This window comes from Sminthopsis crassicaudata, chromosome 4, assembly GCF_048593235.1.
Source record: "Sminthopsis crassicaudata isolate SCR6 chromosome 4, ASM4859323v1, whole genome shotgun sequence".
Taxonomy (NCBI): Eukaryota; Metazoa; Chordata; class Mammalia; order Dasyuromorphia; family Dasyuridae; genus Sminthopsis; species Sminthopsis crassicaudata.
In genome coordinates, this window is record NC_133620.1 from 197,130,111 (window position 1) to 197,148,497 (window position 18,387).

Below are 18,387 nucleotides of genomic sequence, written 5' to 3' on the forward strand. Positions count from 1 at the left end.
ATCATTTTGGAATGAAATTGTTATGGTATAGAATGTTCCAGTTTTGTTTACTTCAGTTTTCATTAATTCATAATACATATTAATTATATTCTCCATAAGCCATTGAAAACTGGTGGGTGCTCCTAGGTTCCTTGAGTCATGTTCAAATTTGTCAGAAACCTTTTAGGTATGGAAATGGTTTTTGTTTTCTTGCTTTCTGTCATGGGGGCTTTACTACACTTGCTGGACAGGTCTAACAGGGAATAATAATAATAAAAACAACTAATATTTACATAGATTTTTAAGATTTGTATGAATATTTCACTTGATCCTTACAGCAACTCCGGAAAGTGGGTGCTATTATCTTTATTTTATGGATGAGTAAACAGAAACAGAGTAAGTAAATGGCTCAGGATCACACAGCTAAGTAAGTATTTTAAACTAGATCTGAACTCAGTTCTTTCTGACTCTGTCAGCAATGTATCTACTTCACCACCATTTTTAAAAAAGAAAACATCTAAAGCTTTGTTCTGTTTATTGAGTTGACCTCTGATTCTTTTCAATAGTTGGAGACAAATAAACCCTCATTTGAGGCACCTAAGTGGCTCAGTAGATAGAACCCTGGGCCTAGAATCAGGAAGATTTGAGTTCAAATCCAGTCTTAGATACTTATTAGCTCTGTGACCCTGATCAAGTCATTTAATCTTGTCTGACTCAATTTTCTTATTTGTAAAATGAGGTAGAGAAAGAAATGATAAATCACTCCATTATCTTTGCCAAGAAAACCCCAAATGGGGTTACAGAGAGTCAGTTGTGGCTGAAAACAATTGAACAATAATTTTTATTAGAATGCTACTAAAAAAATAGAATTGCAATGTAGAGTCGATCATAAGAAGTGGGTTGGTATAATAGGCTAATGGACTTTTTAATTCAGAAGACATGGATTCAAATCTCACCTCTGATATTTACTAGGCTATGTGATTCCTCACAAATCACTTACTTTCTCTAGATCTCCATTATCTGTAGAATTAGAAGTTTGGACTTGATGGCTCTTGAGTCTGTTTCAGCTTGAAATAATTAATCCAGAAAATTAAATTAGTAATTTTTGTACCTGGGATAGCATATACTGCAACTAGGGCAAATACCATAAAAATAATTTCTGCAAGCTAAGAAATAATGCTTCCTTTGGGTAGATAATATGAAGAAATAGACTATATAGCAGCTTCCTATTTTAATTTTTTCTAATCTGTTGCAAAACTGTAGATTCTTTAGTACCCTACAAATTCAACACCTTGGAGCAAAACTTCATCTTTCTTTCCCTATTTATATCAACCTATGAGCATTATAATGCTTCTCTCTAGATGTTTACATTTTAGGATGGATATAGGATCAATCTTCCTGTTGTGCTTTTTTCTTTTCCTTTTCCTTTTCTATTCCTTGCAATTGTTGTCCCTTTCTATTCTATATTCAAAGAATTAGGTGAGACTCTTTTCAAAGAACCAGTTCCCATACTTGATTTTCATCCCAGAAGTATCCTCTATTGGAAAACTTTCTGTAATAGTAGATTGACTAGAATGCTTTATCTAACCTTTCTTTTTACAGACTAACAGGAGTTCATTCAATTACCACTTTTATCCTACCCATTGCCCATCTCCTGCTCTAGGGATGCTGTAGACTGAGATGCTGATTTCAAGAACAGAATTTTTTATTTAGTCCTGATTTCAATGTCCTCTTTCAAGCTTAAGAAACATCAAAGGTGTCTATTGAACGCACCATCAGTACACGTGGCTTCTCCATTGGCTAAGATGAAGTACTCTCTCTAGTCATTAAACACTTCTATGTCTCTCAGAGTCTGGGCATATTTCCTTAGTAGGGAATTCATGCTGAATGATGAAGAAATTAGGTGGACAAAGAGAAAAGTGAATATATGCTTGGTAGAGAAGGTTCACCTTTAATTTTAAAAGTAATATCTTTTTTTTTCCCCTTTGGAGAGATGGTTAACTATGGTTACAGAATGTTGAATAATCATGACAAAATTGCTGTGTTGTTTATTTTTGCTTGACTTTTACTTTGTCACAAGGGAAGGTTCATTGGCAGTGAAGGTGGGGAATGCTATATCTGGAAATGACTGTGATATAAAGACAAAAGGCATCAATAATCAATAATTAAGTAAGTTAATTCTTAAAAATAAAAGGAATACATCCATTGAGATAACCATTGCCTGTACAGTAAAGGGAAAGCTAGTGAGGCTCTTGTCTCAGGCTCACCAAGATGAAGGGTATACATGCATACGTGTATGTATATACATATATGTACATGGGTGTCACACATACACACATATAAAATATGCATCTGTTATCCTAAGCATGCCATGTCATGATGTCATGAAGAGGGTCAGAGTCACGTAATTTTATTTTCTTCCTTGGCACAAAATCAGACAGTTTCAGGGCTGACTTCTAGAATCTCTGAACTGGAAGAAGTTCTAGCTCTTGTTCCTCCATATACTGCCTTGAACACCGAAGTGATTCATACCATCAATATTCATTGACATAGACTGGGAGCAAAATCTCTGTCCTAGGTGCTGAATAGGAAGGAGTAGAATGAGAAAAGAGCACCATAGTCACTTGTTTTCTCTAAGTTTTCAACAGCTTCTACCTTCTAATTAGATAGATAAACAGGTAGGTAGGTAGGAAGCAAGATAGGTAGATAGGTAGGCAAATTGGCTAGCACGGTACAATGGTTAGAATACTGTTTTGAAGTCAAGACAACCTGAACTCAAATCTTGCCTCTGACGTTTACTGATTGCATGACCATGGGCAAATTAAATAACCTTTTTAGGCATCAAGTTACATCTGAGGACTTATTGATTACAGAACAATTGCTGATTTGCTGGTTGATGGAAGTGATTTCCATAGTGGTAGCTCTCCACTACCACATTAATGGTATCACAGCTCATTAGAGTGTTAGACATTATTTGTCCTTCCAGAGGAAAAAAAAATCCTTTAAAATCTCCTCGGCTACAAAGCACATTCCTTCACTATCCTATTCCTACTATATTCCTACCTGTGAGTCACTATTTCTTTTTCTCCAGAAAGCAAAGAATAACATTTTACTTCAGATATACTTCTCAAAGATTACCTGCCAAAGCTGCCAGTTACATTTACAGGGCCAGCATGACCTCAATGATGTTATCATCCCCTAGATTTTAGCATAGTCTGGCACATAGAAGATACTTGAAAAATTCTTATTGAATAAGTAGAAGTTGAATGAATTTCAGTCCCTTAGGAAAAACTTTGCAGAATAGCTCCTTTTTCTTTTTGTAGCCCATGATTTGAAGAAATCCTGCTCCTTTACCCCTAGTCTTTATAAATAGCACAGCTTGTGCAGCAAGTACACCTATATACTGACAAACAGGGCATGATAGAAAAAACCCAAAACTTTCTACAATGTGTCAGATTAAATTCCAAATCTAGGTTATGATGTATGGCCCCTTGATTAATTTTCTTTTTGATTGCTTGGGGAAGATGGAAAAGCTATATCTCGTGCTCAATCCAATAAAAATTTATTAAGTGACAACTGTTTGCCAAGTATTGAGGACACAAAGTCAAAAATGAAAAAAAAAAAAAACATCTCTTCATTCAAATGGCTTTTATTTTCCTAGGTCCTTTCCTTGGTGGCTATCACCCTCCTGAAGTCACCCCCCAGTTTCATAGAAGACCAAGAGGAGCAAGTGAGCATACTTTTCCTTTGAAGTTATGAGTAAATAATATTTTTACCATATAGGCCTCTATTGACAAATATTGTGACATTTAGAAGTGACCTCAAAACCTTTTTTGAAGAAAAAAGTCACTAAAAAGGAGTCATTTAATTTTTTAGGGGAGGTAGGAGAGGAAAGAATGAAGTATGTATCTTTTTACACACATAGTCAGAAAATGACCACCAGAACTTTTTAAATATTAGAGGTTAAGAACCATTATTACTAGTGAATTAATAAACAAGATCAGGTTGTTGGAGTCCAGTATGGTCCCAGTCATTAAGCTCTGTGCTGAAAGACCCCTGAAGCTAAAGTTTCAATTTCATGGAAGGGTAGACAACAACGTCAGTTATACTTATCCCTCCATCATTCTACTCACGAAGTTCAGTGTTTACCCTATTGCTTTGGAGGACTTGACACTTTTGCTCCTTTAATAACATTCGTCATTCTAGGACTGTCAGTGATACCTCCTAAACCAAGAGAGAAAGGAAGAGGGAGTGAAATTCTGGGAGAGACCCTCAGCATAACCTGATCCCCAGTGTTCCATAATAAGCACATGGTGCTGGGTATTTGTCTCTACAGTTTGCATTTATGTCAACAAACAAGTCAACTTGGGGCCATACCTGGAGAGAAAGAAGGTACAGCAACTCCCGGAGCACTTTGGGTCTGAGAGGCCCACAGCAGTCCTGCAGCAGGTGGTTCAGGCATGTATTGATTGTACATACCAACAGAAGACAGTCTTTTCCCTGGTCAAGCAGGGATATGGTGGTGAGATGGTATCTGGTAAAGTTCTGGAGGATGATTGATTGTTGGGAGGCTAACAAGTGGGGGGACTTCAATTGAGAAATCAGGGTCAAAGCTTAGGGAGGATGATTAGGACAGAGTCAAAGGTACTGAAATCCCAAGTGATTCTTTCCTCCATCAAAATAGGACAGAGGCCCCATAGCTTTAAAAAAGCTGGTTGCTTAAAGTCACCTTCCAGCTATAGGAAGTTGTCTGAATCCTGAACTGAGACTTAGACTATATTCCAATCCTAGCTCTGCAGTGTAAGTCTCTTAGCCTTAATTTCTTCCTCTGTAATATGAGAGAATTAAATAAATAATAATTGTTAACACATAGCAATTTTAATTTTTCAAAGTGCTATACAGGTATTATCTGATTTTATTTTAATAAACCCTCATCTAAAATTACATTCAGAAAGGAAAATAAACTTGTAGGCCCATGAATTTAGGGAGTATCAGCCACTAAATTCTATTCCCTCTTGTTGTGTACTAGGACCTAGCTTAGGTTATAGAACATAGAGGTGGCAATTAAATGCTTGTTGAGTTGAAGTGATCATAGGATCTTAGTTCTAGAGTTGGAAGGAAACTCAGAGACCATCTAGTTAAAAATCTTCATTTTATAGATGAAGTGACTGAGGTTTCGAGAAATTTAGTGACTTGTTTAATGTCCCACAAATAGCATCACCAGTGGGATTTAAACTCAGTTCCTTGTACTCCAGTGCCAGTTCTCTATTGAATTGGGTTGAATTGCATCAAATTGAATTTGCACATATGATTATCATCTCAGCCATCAATTAGATCAGTTTATAGGCCTTTCTCTTCTTTATGGCTCAAAAATTATGGGAAGCCATGATTTCCTACAAAGTTTTGTCCCCTCTAGGCAGGGATGTCACTCTGCTTGTCCATGGATAGTCAATTCACACTTTGGAATATATCCACATACATGATTTTAATCTGTAAACTTTCTGCAAACATTATTTTAAAAGAGATGATTATGAAGGGCACGGCCAGAGATTAGAGGAAGAGAAAAATGAAAATTTAGGACAGAGGAATCTGCTTACATTTAGTACATAAGATGTCTCTTCTATAAGAGTGAGCCATCAATAGGTTTTGAACACAGATGCCTCTGAGTGCCTTACCACTGAAGCACAAAAGTTTTTAGGTTTACTTTGCTAAATGGTAGTGACCGAGACAGAGTCTTATGGCAGGGTTAACAGAATCATAGTTCTAGAACTTAAAGGTCATCTAGTTCACCCTCTTATTTTATGGGTAAGGAAACTAAGGTCTATGGACTTAAATCATTTACCCATGGTCACCCAGTATAAGTATCAGAGATATTATTTGAAAATAGATTCTCAGACTTCGGAATATTTTTCTACTGTGCCATGTTCAAACCCTTAAATAAGATCCATGCAGATGAAACTTCAGCTTATCACTGAAATGAGGGACTGAAAAACCAATATAACAGATTTCATTTTTTAAAATTATCCATACTTCTTTTGTGACATCAATGAGTTCATATTCACAGGAAATATATTTACTAACTGGCACCAAAGGAGACCAGGGCATTTACCAAGCTTTCCTTCTATTAGGTCAGTTGTTATGTTTATACTGAGAATTTTGGTTTTGAAATTTCATAGCATTTTAAATCACTACCTTAGCTGAAATCTCATACTACCACTACATGTTAAAGTGAGATGTCAAGTGGTTATATCATGTTACAGATGAGAAGATCACCTAAAGAAGAGGTGCAAGAATTCAGGACTCTCAGGAATCCTGAAATTGGTTCACTAGATCACAGTGTCTGACAGAAGCATAGTATCAATTCCATGTCCTTATCTGAGAGGTGAAATGGGCTTCTTGTCTTCTCCTTTTACTCCTTCATGAATATCCTGATTTGTATTCTAGTCTGTATGATTAAAATAGCTGCCAAACAGATTGGAATCATCACAATTGCTGACTTCTGAGGGAAAAAAACGAAACAAAACAAAACATAAAATACTAAGGACACATCTCATGGGGGATGAATTGACCTCTCATATTCTCTCCCTTTCTCAAACTAGTCAACACTTATGTTCATACTAATGGGAATAACAGAGTCCCATGAGTAGGACGGATGCTTGCTCCTTCATAAGGGTCATATAGGATCATGCATTTAAGTGACAGGTCCCACAGAGATCATCTAGTTGAATCCCTCATTTTACAGATAAGAAAATAGAGGTACAGAGTGTGATTTACCCCAAACAAGGTGGTAATGGTAATGATAGGGATGATAGTAGTAATTGGTAGTGGTAGTTGTAGTTGTTCCAGTAGTAGTAGTAATAATTAGCATTTACATAACACTTTCAGATTTGCAATGTGCCTTAAATATACTACCTCACTGGACCCTTAAAACAACCCAGTGAGATAGTTGATATTATTATCTCCACTTTACAGATGAGGAAATTAAGTTTCCTTTAGAGGTAGTAATTAAGTGACTTGTCTCAGGGTCATATAGTTGGTAAGTGTCTAGGGCAGGATTCATACGTAAGCATTCCTGATTCCAAATGCAATACTTAAAAAAAATTCAAGAAATATAGTTTCTGGGTAAATTGAGATTCCCCCTAACTCACCCCTGGATTTGCTTCTCATTCCTTAAATAGCTCAGTGCACCAAAACCCAACTTCAAGCTCCCTTTCCCAACTCTCTATGGTTTTGGGGGGGAGAATTTCCAATAGACACAGAACAACTTTAAGATGGAAAAGAATACATAGTAGACTTCTGGGTCTTAAGTAGACTTCTTGTGATCCCAAAGGCAACAAGCATTGGAACAAGGATTTGAATCAAAAGCCCTGTACTCTAAAAACAGCCCTCTTTCTACTAAATTGCTTAGCCTGAAAAAGTCTCTGGCCCCAACTACAAATCATCAAGGTCACTCAAGTAATAAATGTTAGAGGGTTAGAGTTAGAAACTTACGTGCTCTGACAAATTCTTTGACTTTTTCATTGCTACCAGGGTCATGAATAGATGGCTAGACTGACAAAGACTGAGAGAATTAGTAGAGAACAAAGAAGCATTTAAGTGTTTATTGTGTGCCAGGTACTCTGCCAAACACTGAGAATATAGATATAAGCAAGCAGGATAGTCTTTGCCTAAAGGAGCTTATATTCCAATAGGTAGAGATAAATTAAAAGGATCTAGAAAGGGGATGAAGTATTTGGACAGATTTGGTAGCAATGGGTGGAGCCCTGGTTCCCAGAAAGATAAGTACCAAGTTTTTCTATCAAAGTGTAAGAACAGAGAAAATAAGTTGCTATTTGGGGTTTTGGGGATGGGGAAGGAAACTTGGCCAAAGTGTTGTCAGCATGGTAAGGAGGTGCCCAGGAAGTGTATTCCAAAGAAATGGAAAGACAAGTCCTCAAGCACTATTGTTTCTCTTTTTTTAAAGCCAAACTAAGACAGCATATTGGGAATGGGAGGGGTTGAGATTTTCTTTGCTCTTATTTCATTTAATTTTTAAAAATTTATTTTTTATTTTATTTGACTGTTTTAATTAAATTTTAATTTCATTTCTTTTTAATTTTAATTACTTAAATTTCATTTCATTTTTAAAAATTTTACTTAATTTTAAATTAATTAGATTTTCTTTTATTTCAATTTATTTTATTTACTTTTAAATTTTATTTCATTTTGATTTGATTTGATTTGATTTGATTTCTTGGCTCCCAGGCTGTTTGGCCCAAACTCTTCTTCTACGCACACAGCTCTGAATCGCTGTCTCCTGTGGTTTTTCAGTCTCAGCTTCTTTTGATGGGAAACAGCATCTCCTGAGCCTGCTGATGGTGAGCAGCTTTGGCTGTGTCTTAAGCTTCTTGAGGAAGCTATGTCAGAGCCTGTTGTGTGACAACCTCTTCACCAGCCAGCCTCTCCCCCAGTACCCCAGGGCTCCTGAGCATGGCCAGATTATGAGGACAGGAGGATGGAGTCAGGTAGGCCTTGACCTGTTCCAACTGGCCTTGTTATCTGAGACTGGAGATAGTGACATGGACCTTCTGGGACCTTTCTGTAAGAATTACTTTCTTGCGATAGTTAAACTGCTAATATGGTAATAACAGGCAGTTCTTGAGAATCCTCTCATTGGGATTTTCTGGGCTTCTCTTTCTGGGGTATTTATTTCAGCATTTGGTTTTCCTGGATTAAGAAGTATCTGGAAGACTGACATTATAAATTTAAATTTCTCAGACATTAAAATATAGATTATAGAAATTCCTCAACTATGACTAAGAATTTTTTTTCTTTATTTTTAGTCCACTATTGTCATTTTATTGTAGAGAGCTTCTGATGAGGTGACTCCCTCTACAATTTCAGACCATTAAAGGATTCTGTTACTTCAAGTCTCAAGTCCTTGAGAACACTGAATTTAAGATACTTATTCAGGATCACACCAACAGTAAATCTTTGAGGTAGAATCTAAAACCACATCCTCTTGACTCAGAGGCCAGACCTCTATCCTCTATGCCAGGGCTGGAGAATGTCTGGCCATGTAAGACCCAATAAATCATTCGCTAAGGCAACCACAGGCGATAATGAGCTGAAAGCTAGGTACAACCTCCCACTGTCTGAGTTCTATAAATTGATAATTTTGCATGGCCCATGAATGATTTTGCAAATATCCAAATGGCCCTTAACAGAAAAAAGGTTCTCTTCTTCTGCTCTATGCTGTCCAGTCTCTCAAAGCTTTTTCATATTGACCATAATTGAAACTTTTGATTCACTGTCACTGTTACTGTGTGTTACTGTGAATGAAGAACTGTCCAAAGTCCTAAGTAAACTGGGTCAGATAATTATTGAACCTAGTAAATATATAAATATTAAAAGCATCTATTTCATGAATCAGATCATATAATGAAGATGAATTTTTCTTCTAGCAGGTAAGTGGACAGTGAACAGACCAATAGGTTTGAAGTCAGGAATATCTGAATTCAAATCCAGCATAGGGCACTTACTAGCTGTGTGACTCTGGGCAAGCCACTTCACCTCTAGTTTTTTCAACTGTAAAATGGGGATAAAATAGCATTTACCTCTCAAGGTTATTGTGATAATTAAATGAAGTAGTATTTGTGAAGCCCTTAGCATGGTGTCCATGGTGGCACTTAAACACTTTTTTCCTTCCTTCTCTCACTAAAATACTTAAAATATTGCCTCTTCCCAACTCTTATTCCCTAATGTTTTATAGAGCTCTGCTAGACTTCTTATTAAAGAGAGGAAAGTTTTGGACAGCAGGGCTAAATGGATAGATTTTACAGAAGCCACTTGTCATAATAATATCTTTTTGAGAGTGTAATTGCATCGATTAGAAGGATTTGCTTCCCTTAGAAAGACACCTCTTTCTATCTCTCTTTTTCTGAATCTGTCTCTCTCCCTCTCCTTCATTTTCTCTCTCTGTTCTCCTCTCTCTCTGTGGGTCCGCTTTTTCTGCTTGTTTCTCTTTGTCTATCTGTGTCTCTGTCTCTTTTTGAAGATAGTAAGACTGAATTTCAAGCACTTGAAATGGTCTCAGAGGACTTGAGCACAAGTCACAAGTCTTTTACTTCCTACCTGTGTGACCTTGGAAAAAGTTATTTGCCTTCTCTGGGCCTCAGTTTTCTTATTTGTAAAATGAGGAGGGTTATTACCAATTGGCCAAGATGACAAAATATGGAAACAGTGCATGTTAAAGGATCTATGGGAGATCGGTATGCTAATATACTGCAGGTGGAACCATCGATTAGCCAATCATTCAGGAAAATAGTTTGAAGTCATGCTAGAAAAATGACTGAAAAGGTCATACCCTTTGACCCAGCAGTTACACTATTGTGTATATATTCCTCAAAAAATCAAAGACAGAAGAAAAGGAGAAATACACATACACACATACTCACACACTCATAATGTATATATGCATATTTAGACCACACATGTATCTTTATATATTATGTATTTATACATATATAAATACATGTATATGTATGTGTGTATACAGAACAAATATTGAATTTATATACATGTACATACATATATAGAGAAACCTAAAGAAAATATACATCATATCAGTATATATTTATATGACATATGTGCATATATGAAGCATATGATGGTTTTATATGGTTATACATGTACATATAAACATAAAAGAAATGCATGTATATGTACACATGGATATATGGAGTTGAATTTCTAAATAAAGGAAATGTGTATATGTATATATACACAAATATACATGTATAGATGAAATATATGTTAAGTTTACATCTGCATATATCATTAATTTACATAGTCATACTGTTTTGTGGTAGCAAAAAAAAAAAAAGCCTCCCTCACCCACCCACCCTTGCATATACATGGAAACAAAATAGTTAACTATTGATTGAGAAATGACTGAATCAATTATGATCTATGAATGCAATGGATATTATTGTGCCATAAGTAATAATAATTAAAATGAGAAATTCAGAGAAAGTTGGAAAGATTTACTTTTTTTTTTTTTTTTTATTATATATATATATATATATATATATTTTATAATATTATCCCTTGTATTCATTTTTCCAATTTACCCCCCCTCCCTCTATTCCCTCCCCCCGACGACAGGCAATACCATACATTTTACATGTGTTACAATATAGTCTAGGTACAATACATGTGTGCGAATATCACTTTCTTGTTGCACAATAAACATTAGAATCCGAAGGTACATGCAACCTGGGCAGACAGATATTAGTGCTAACAATTTTCATTCCCCTCCCAGTGTTTCTTCTCTGGGTGCAGCTACCTCTGTCCATCATTGATCAACTGGAAGTGAGTTGGATCTTCTTTATGTTGAAGATTTCCACTTCCATCAGAATACATCCTCATACAGTATCGTTGTTGAAGTATACAGTGATCTTCTGGTTCTGCTCATTTCACTCAGCATCAGTTGATTTAAGTCTCTCCAGGCCTCTCTGTATTCCTCCTGCTGGTCATTTCTTACCGAGCAATAATATTCCATAACCTTCATATACCACAATTTACCCAACCATTCTCCAACTGATGGACATCCATTCATCCTCCAGTTTCTAGCTACAACAAAAAGAGCTGCCACAAACATTTTGGCACATATAGGTCTCTTTCCGCTCTTTAGTATTTCTTTGGGATATAATCCCAGTAGTAGTGCTGCTGGGTCAAAGGGTATGCACAGTTTGATAACTTTTTGGGCATAATTCCAGATTGCTCTCCAGAATGGCTGGATTCTTTCACAACTCCACCAGCAATGTATTAGTGTCCCAGTTTTCCCACATCCCCTCCAACATTTGTCATTATTTGTTCCTGTCATCTTAGCCAATCTGACAGGTGTGTAGTGGTATCTCAGAGTGGTCTTAATTTGCATTTCTCTGATCAGTAGTGATTTGGAACACTCTTTCATGTGAGTGGATATAGTTTCAATTTCTTCCTCTGAGAATTGTCTGTTCATATCCTTTGACCATTTATCAATTGGAGAATGGTTCGGTTTCTTATAAATTTGGGTCAGTTCTCTATATATTTTGGAAATGAGACCTTTGTCAGAACCTTTGTTTTTAAAAATATTTTCCCAATTTGTTACTTCCCTTCTAATCTTGTTTGCATTAGTATTATTTGTACAGAAACTTTTTAGTTTGATGTAATCAAAATCTTCTATTTTGTGATCAATAATGATCTCTAGTTCTCCTCTGGTCATAAATTCCTTCCTCCTCCACAAGTCTGAGAGGTAGATTATCCTCTGTTCCTCTAATCTATTTATTATCTCCCTCTTTATGCCTAAATCATGGACCCATTTTGATCTTATCTTGGTATATGGTGTTAAGTGTGGATCCATATCTAATTTCTGCCATACTAATTTCCAGTTTTCCCAACAGTTTTTTCCGAATAATGAATTTTTATCCCTAATGTTGGAATCTTTGGGTTTGTCAAAGATTAGATTGCTATAGATGTATCCTTTTTTGTCCTTTGTATCTAATCTGTTCCACTGATCTACCGGTCTATTTCGTAGCCAATACCAAATGGTTTTGGTGACTGCTGCTATATAATATAGCTTTAGATCAGGTACACTTAGACCACCTTCCTCTGAGTTTTTTTTCATTAGTTCCCTTGCAATTCTTGACCTTTTATTCTTCCATATGAATTTTGTTGTTATTTTTTCTAGGTCATTAAAATAGTTTCTTGGGAGTCTGATTGGTATAGCACTAAATAAATAGATTAGTTTGGGGAGTATTGTCATCTTTATTATATTCGCTCGGCCTATCCAAGAGCACTGAATGTCTTTCCAATTATTTAAATCTGACTTTATTTTTGTGGCAAGTGTTTTGTAATTTTTCTCATATAATTCCTGACTTTTCTTTGGTAGATGGATTCCCAAATATTTTATACTCTCAACATTTGTTTGGAATGGAATTTCTCTTTGTATCTCTTGCTGTTGCATTTTGTTAGTGATATATAAAAATGCCGAGGATTTATGTGGATTTATTTTGTATCCTGCCACTTTGCTGAAATTTTGAATTATTTCTAGTAGCTTTTTAGCAGAGTCTTTGGGGTTCTCTAAGTATACCATCATGTCATCTGCAAAAAGTGATAGTTTGATTTCCTCATTTCCTACTCTAATTCCTTGAATCTCTTTCTCGGCTCTTATTGCCGAGGCTAGCGTTTCTAGTACTATATTGAATAGTAATGGTGATAGTGGGCAACCTTGTTTCACTCCTGATCTTACTGGGAAAGGTTGCAGTTTATTTCTATTGCATATTATGCTTACTGACGGTCTTAAATATATACTCCTGATTATTCTAAGGAATAATCCATTTATTCCTATACTCTCAAGAGTTTTTAGTAGGAATGGATGTTGGATTTTGTCAAATGCTTTTTCTGCATCTATTGAGATGATCATATGGTTCTTATTAATTTGATTATTAATATGGTCAATTATATTAATAGTTTTCCTAATATTAAACCAGCCCTGCATTCCTGGAATAAATCCTACTTGATCATAGTGTATTATCTTGGAGATGATTTTCTGAAGTCTTTTTGCTAATATCTTATTTAAGATTTTAGCATCAATATTCATTAAGGAGATTGGTCTATAATTTTCTTTCTCAGTTTTCGATCTACCAGGTTTAGGTATCAGTACCATGTCTGTGTCATAAAAGGAGTTTGGTAGGACTCCTTCATCCCCTATTTTTTCAAATAATTTATATAACATTGGGGCTAATTGTTCTTTAAATGTTTGGTAGAATTCACATGTGAATCCATCTGGCCCTGGGGATTTTTTCCTGGGGAGTTGATTAATAGCTTGTTCTATTTCTTTTTCTGAAATGGGACTATTTAAGCAATTTATCTCCTCCTCTGTTAATCTAGGGAGCCTATATTTTTGGAGAAAGTCATCCATTTCACTTAAGTTATCAAATTTATTGGCATAAAGTTGGGCAAAGTAACTCCTTATTATTTCTCTAATTTCCTCTTCATTGGTGGAAAGATCCCCCTTTTCATTTGTAAGACTATCAATTTGATTTTCCTCTTTCTTTTTTTTGATCAAATTTACCAAAGGTTTATCTATTTTATTGGCTTTTTCATAAAACCAACTCTTGGTTTTATTTATTAATTCAATAGTTTTTTTACTTTCAATTTTATTGATTTCTCCTTTTAATTTTTGTATTTCGAGTTTAATTTTTGGTTGGGGGTTTATAATTTGGTCTTTTTCTAGCCTTTTAAGTTGTAAGCCCAATTCGTTAATCTTCTCTTTCTCAATTTTCTTCAAATAAGCCTCTAAAGATATAAAATTTCCCCTTATTACTGCTTTAGCTGCATCCCAAAGATTTTGATATGATGTCTCATCATTATCATTATCTTGGGTGAAATTGTTAATTGTTTCTATAATTTGCTCTTTCACCCAGTCATTCTTTAAGATGAGATTATTCAGTTTCCAATTACTTTTTGGTCTATTTACCCCTAACTTTTTACTGAATGTAGCTTTTATTGCATTGTGATCTGAGAAGAAGGCATTTATTATTTCTGCCTTCCTACATTTAATTTTGAGATCTTTATGTCCTAATATATGGTCAATTTTTGTATAGGATCCATGAACTGCTGAGAAGAAAGTATATTCCTTCCTATTGCCATTCAGTTTTCTCCAAAGGTCTATCATACCTAGTTTTTCTAATGTTCTATTTACTTTTTTAATTTCTTTCTTGTTTGTTTTGTGGTTTGATTTGTCTAAATCTGAGAGTGCAAGGTTGAGATCTCCCACTATTATAGTTTTACTGTCTATTTCTTCTTGCAGTTCTCTTAACTTTTCCTTTAGAAAGTTAGATGCTATACCACTTGGTGCATATATGTTTAGTATTGATATGGCTTCATTATTTATGCTACCTTTCAGCAGGATATAGTTTCCTTCCTTATCTTTTTTAACGAGATCTACTTCTGCTTTTGCTTGATCTGAGATAAGGATAGCTACCCCTGCTTTTTTGGCTTTACCTGAAGCATAATAAGCTCTGTTCCAACCTTTTACCTTTACTCTGTATGTATCTCCCTGCTTTAAGTGTGTTTCCTGTAGACAACATATTGTAGGGTTCTGCTTTTTGATCCAATCTGCTATCCGTCTCCGTTTGATGGGATCGTTCATCCCATTTACATTTACAGTTAAAATTACTAATTCTGTATTTCCTGCCATCGTATTATCCCCAGATTATACTTTTTTCCCTTGACCCCCCTGATCCCCCTCCCCGATATTTAATTTACAGACCCCCCTTGTGACGCGCAACCCTCCCTCTTTTTTTTTTTTTTTTAGGATCCCTCCCCCCTCCCTCCAAGTCCCTTCACTTATTCTCCTTTTCCTTTCCCCTTTTCCTCTCCCCCCTTTTAATGAGGTGAGAGAAAATTCTCTGAAAAACAAATATGTTAATTATTTACTCTTTGAGCCTCTTCTGATGAGAGTAAGATTCACACAATGATTCTCCCCCTCACTAAGTTCCCTCAGATATGGTGTATTTTCTATGTCTCTTCCTGGGATGTAGTTTCCCTCTTTTTATCATTCCTTCCCCTTTTTCTGAACCGACCTCCTTCCCTTTACCACACCCCCCTTTTTTTCTTTTATATCAGTAAAATCAAATTATCCTTGAGTATTTTTTATATACCCACAACAAAGTTACAGTTCTCAAGGGTTCTGTGTACCTTTTTCTGTTTCTCTTCAGTCTTGTGGATGTAGATCAAATTTTTTGTTTAAGTCTGGTTTTTTTCTTAGAAACATATAGAATTCCTCTGTTTCATTGAATGACCATCTTCTTCCATGGAAAAAGATGCTAAACTTAGCTGGGTAGTTCATTCTTGGTTGCAGTCCTTGATCTTTTGCCTTACGGAATATCAGGTTCCAGGCCCTTCTATCTTTTAATGTGGAGGCAGCCAGATCTTGGGTGACCCTTATTGTGGCACCTTGGTATTTAAATTGTTTTTTTCTAGCTGCTTGCAGGATTTTCTCCTTTGTGTGGTAATTCTGCAGCTTAGCCACAATATTCCGTGGTGTTCTTTTTTTAGGGTCTATTTCAGAAGGAGTTCGATGAATTCTTTCCACATCTACTTTCCCTTCTGTTTCTATTATCTCTGGACAGTTCTCTTTGATAATTTCCTGTAAAATAGAATCTAGGCTCTTTTTTTGGTCATAGTTTTCTGGAAGTCCAATAATCCGCAGATTATCTCTCCTAGATCTATTTTCCAGGTCTATAGATTTTCCCAGTAAGTATTTGACGTTGTTCTCCAACTTCTCATTTTTTTTGTTTTGTTTGACTGATTCTTGGGTTCTCTGTGAATCATTCATTTCTATTTGTTCCATCCTGACTTTTAAGGAGTTATTTTCTTCTTTCACAGTTTTTAGTTCTTTTTGTAAATGCCCAATTTCGTTTTTAAATGAATTATTTTGCTCTATTGAGTTTTTTTCCATTTCCCTAATTTTTTTTTTTTGAGAATTATTTTCTTTTTCCAATTCAGAAATTCTATTTTCTTGAGACTTTTTTATCTTTTCCAATTCAGATATCCTACTTTCCTGTGTTTTTTTAACCTTTTCTAATTCACTAATTTTGTTTCCCTGCATCTCCTGTGAATTCTTTATTTTTTCCAACTCCAATTTCAGGACATTGTTATTCTCTATCATAACTTCCCTTTCCTTGCCCCATTTTTCTTCGATCTCCCTCAATTTCTTAAGAGCTTCTTCTAGGAGAGAGTTATGTGATGGGGGGCAGGAATCGTTCCCCTTTAGGTTGTTATCTGATTCTCTGCTGTCAACTTCCTCGGGGTTGGACACCCGCTCTTTCTCTGTATAGAAGGAATCTATGGTTTTTCTAGCTTTTTTGCTCATACTTAAAAAAAATCTTTTGGGGCCTGTCTCTGGGGTAGGAAATTATTTACTTCTTTACCAGCTTCCTCCCAGACGGGATGGATGCAGCGGCTCCTGAGCCTGAGCTAAGAGAGAGCTCTGGGAGAGAGTTCCCCACCCTCTCCCTGGGAGTGCCTCAGAGGTGATTAGCACTGCTGTGCTTCGAGGGCGTAGAATAGTGAAGACTGCAGGAAGCCCAGGCTATGTGTCCGGGTGGGGAGTGGGTGTCTGCAGCAGGTGACGTAAGAAGCCCCTGCGCTCAAACTGGAAGTGTCTGCCAGAAACCGCGGTCCCTAATTCAAAGGTTCCGCTTCTCTGGGACTTCCTGGAGCTGAGTTCCACTCCCTCCAGCTAAGCTAGGCAGTGTGTGTTGCCTTGGGCCGTGTCCACCCACTTGTCAGTCTCTTAACTATTCTCAGGAGGTAGCTGAGGCCACACCCCCTGGTGCCTGAGTCACCCCCCAGGATCGGGGAAAATCTAATCTGAGTTTTAAAATGTTTTGGCTTTCTCTTCTGAACTGCTAAATAATTAGCAGAGAAGAGCTAACAGCCTGTGCCAGATTCCTTTACCTCAGTGGCTTCTCTGATCCCAGAGCCCCTCCCAGCGCAATGGGCGCAGTGTGCCCCTACCCCACCGTCTGTGCTGGTCTTTCTTATTCCTCCCCTGAGAACTGACCTTTCCTGTTGAAACTCCAGATTCTCTTCAGCTGGTAAGTCGTGCTTCCAGTCCTTGTGGTATCTATCAATCCTGAGCTAATTTTGAGACTTAATTTATCTAATTGGTTGTGAGGGAGTGAGGACGTTCACTGAGTCGTGTGTTTCCTCTCCGCCATCTTGGCTCCGCCCCCCAAGATTTACTTAACTATAGCAAAACAAAGTAAAACCAAGAGAATAAATATATGCTCCTCATAATTATATAAAGAAAAATAACACAAACATATATCAGAATTGAGAGCAATGATTAATCTTGACTCGAGAGGACCAGTGATGAAACATGCCTTTGTCTCTCAGGCAGAAGTTCTGGGTTTTGGATATGGAATGAGACACATGTCAGACATGGTCAATGTGTCTGCTATTTATCTGTACTGGAGAAATGATTCTTTTCTTGATGCACGTGTGTGGAAGATTTATGATAAGTCACAGTTGTATAATAAAAACAAAATGAAACAGTAAAACATTTTAATAAAATGAATCACAATCACAAGTCTGATCTATATTTTTCACAATAGCTTGCATTTATGCTTTATATAAGCAGTTTCATTGGATCCTCACAATAATCCTGGGAAATAGGTGCTAATATGATCCCTGTTTTATAGATGAGAAAACTGAAGCATATAAAGATGTGCCCAAGGTCATATAGCTAGTCAATATCCTTGTGAACAACATGAGTTGAATGGAGTATTCAGGGAGGACTAGCACCTCTGAAGTAATGGCTGCTCATCCTTTTGGCCATTCAGCGGTCACCTGTGGCTCCAAGAAGCTGTAGCA

General features: G+C 36.4%; 1 protein-coding gene and 1 long non-coding RNA gene across 3 annotated transcripts in view; one reads left to right on the forward strand and one right to left on the reverse strand.

Annotated features, from left to right (window-relative positions):
• The window catches only part of SCML4 (Scm polycomb group protein like 4), a 185,835-nt gene that overhangs the window by 112,636 nt on the left and 54,812 nt on the right, over positions 1-18,387 (forward strand). Inside the window, exons 4-6 of the mRNA XM_074310158.1 lie at positions 3,641-3,709; positions 4,316-4,516; positions 8,290-8,428. Coding sequence (XP_074166259.1) covers positions 3,641-3,709; positions 4,316-4,516; positions 8,290-8,428 — 409 coding nt within the window. The remainder of the gene's footprint in view (positions 1-3,640; positions 3,710-4,315; positions 4,517-8,289; positions 8,429-18,387) is intronic.
• LOC141566101 (uncharacterized) overlaps positions 5,884-18,387 on the reverse strand; it is a 39,747-nt gene continuing 27,243 nt past the window's right edge. For both annotated transcript variants that reach the window (XR_012489233.1, XR_012489232.1), the window contains one exon: positions 5,884-6,478. This is a non-coding gene — a long non-coding RNA (uncharacterized LOC141566101). The remainder of the gene's footprint in view (positions 6,479-18,387) is intronic.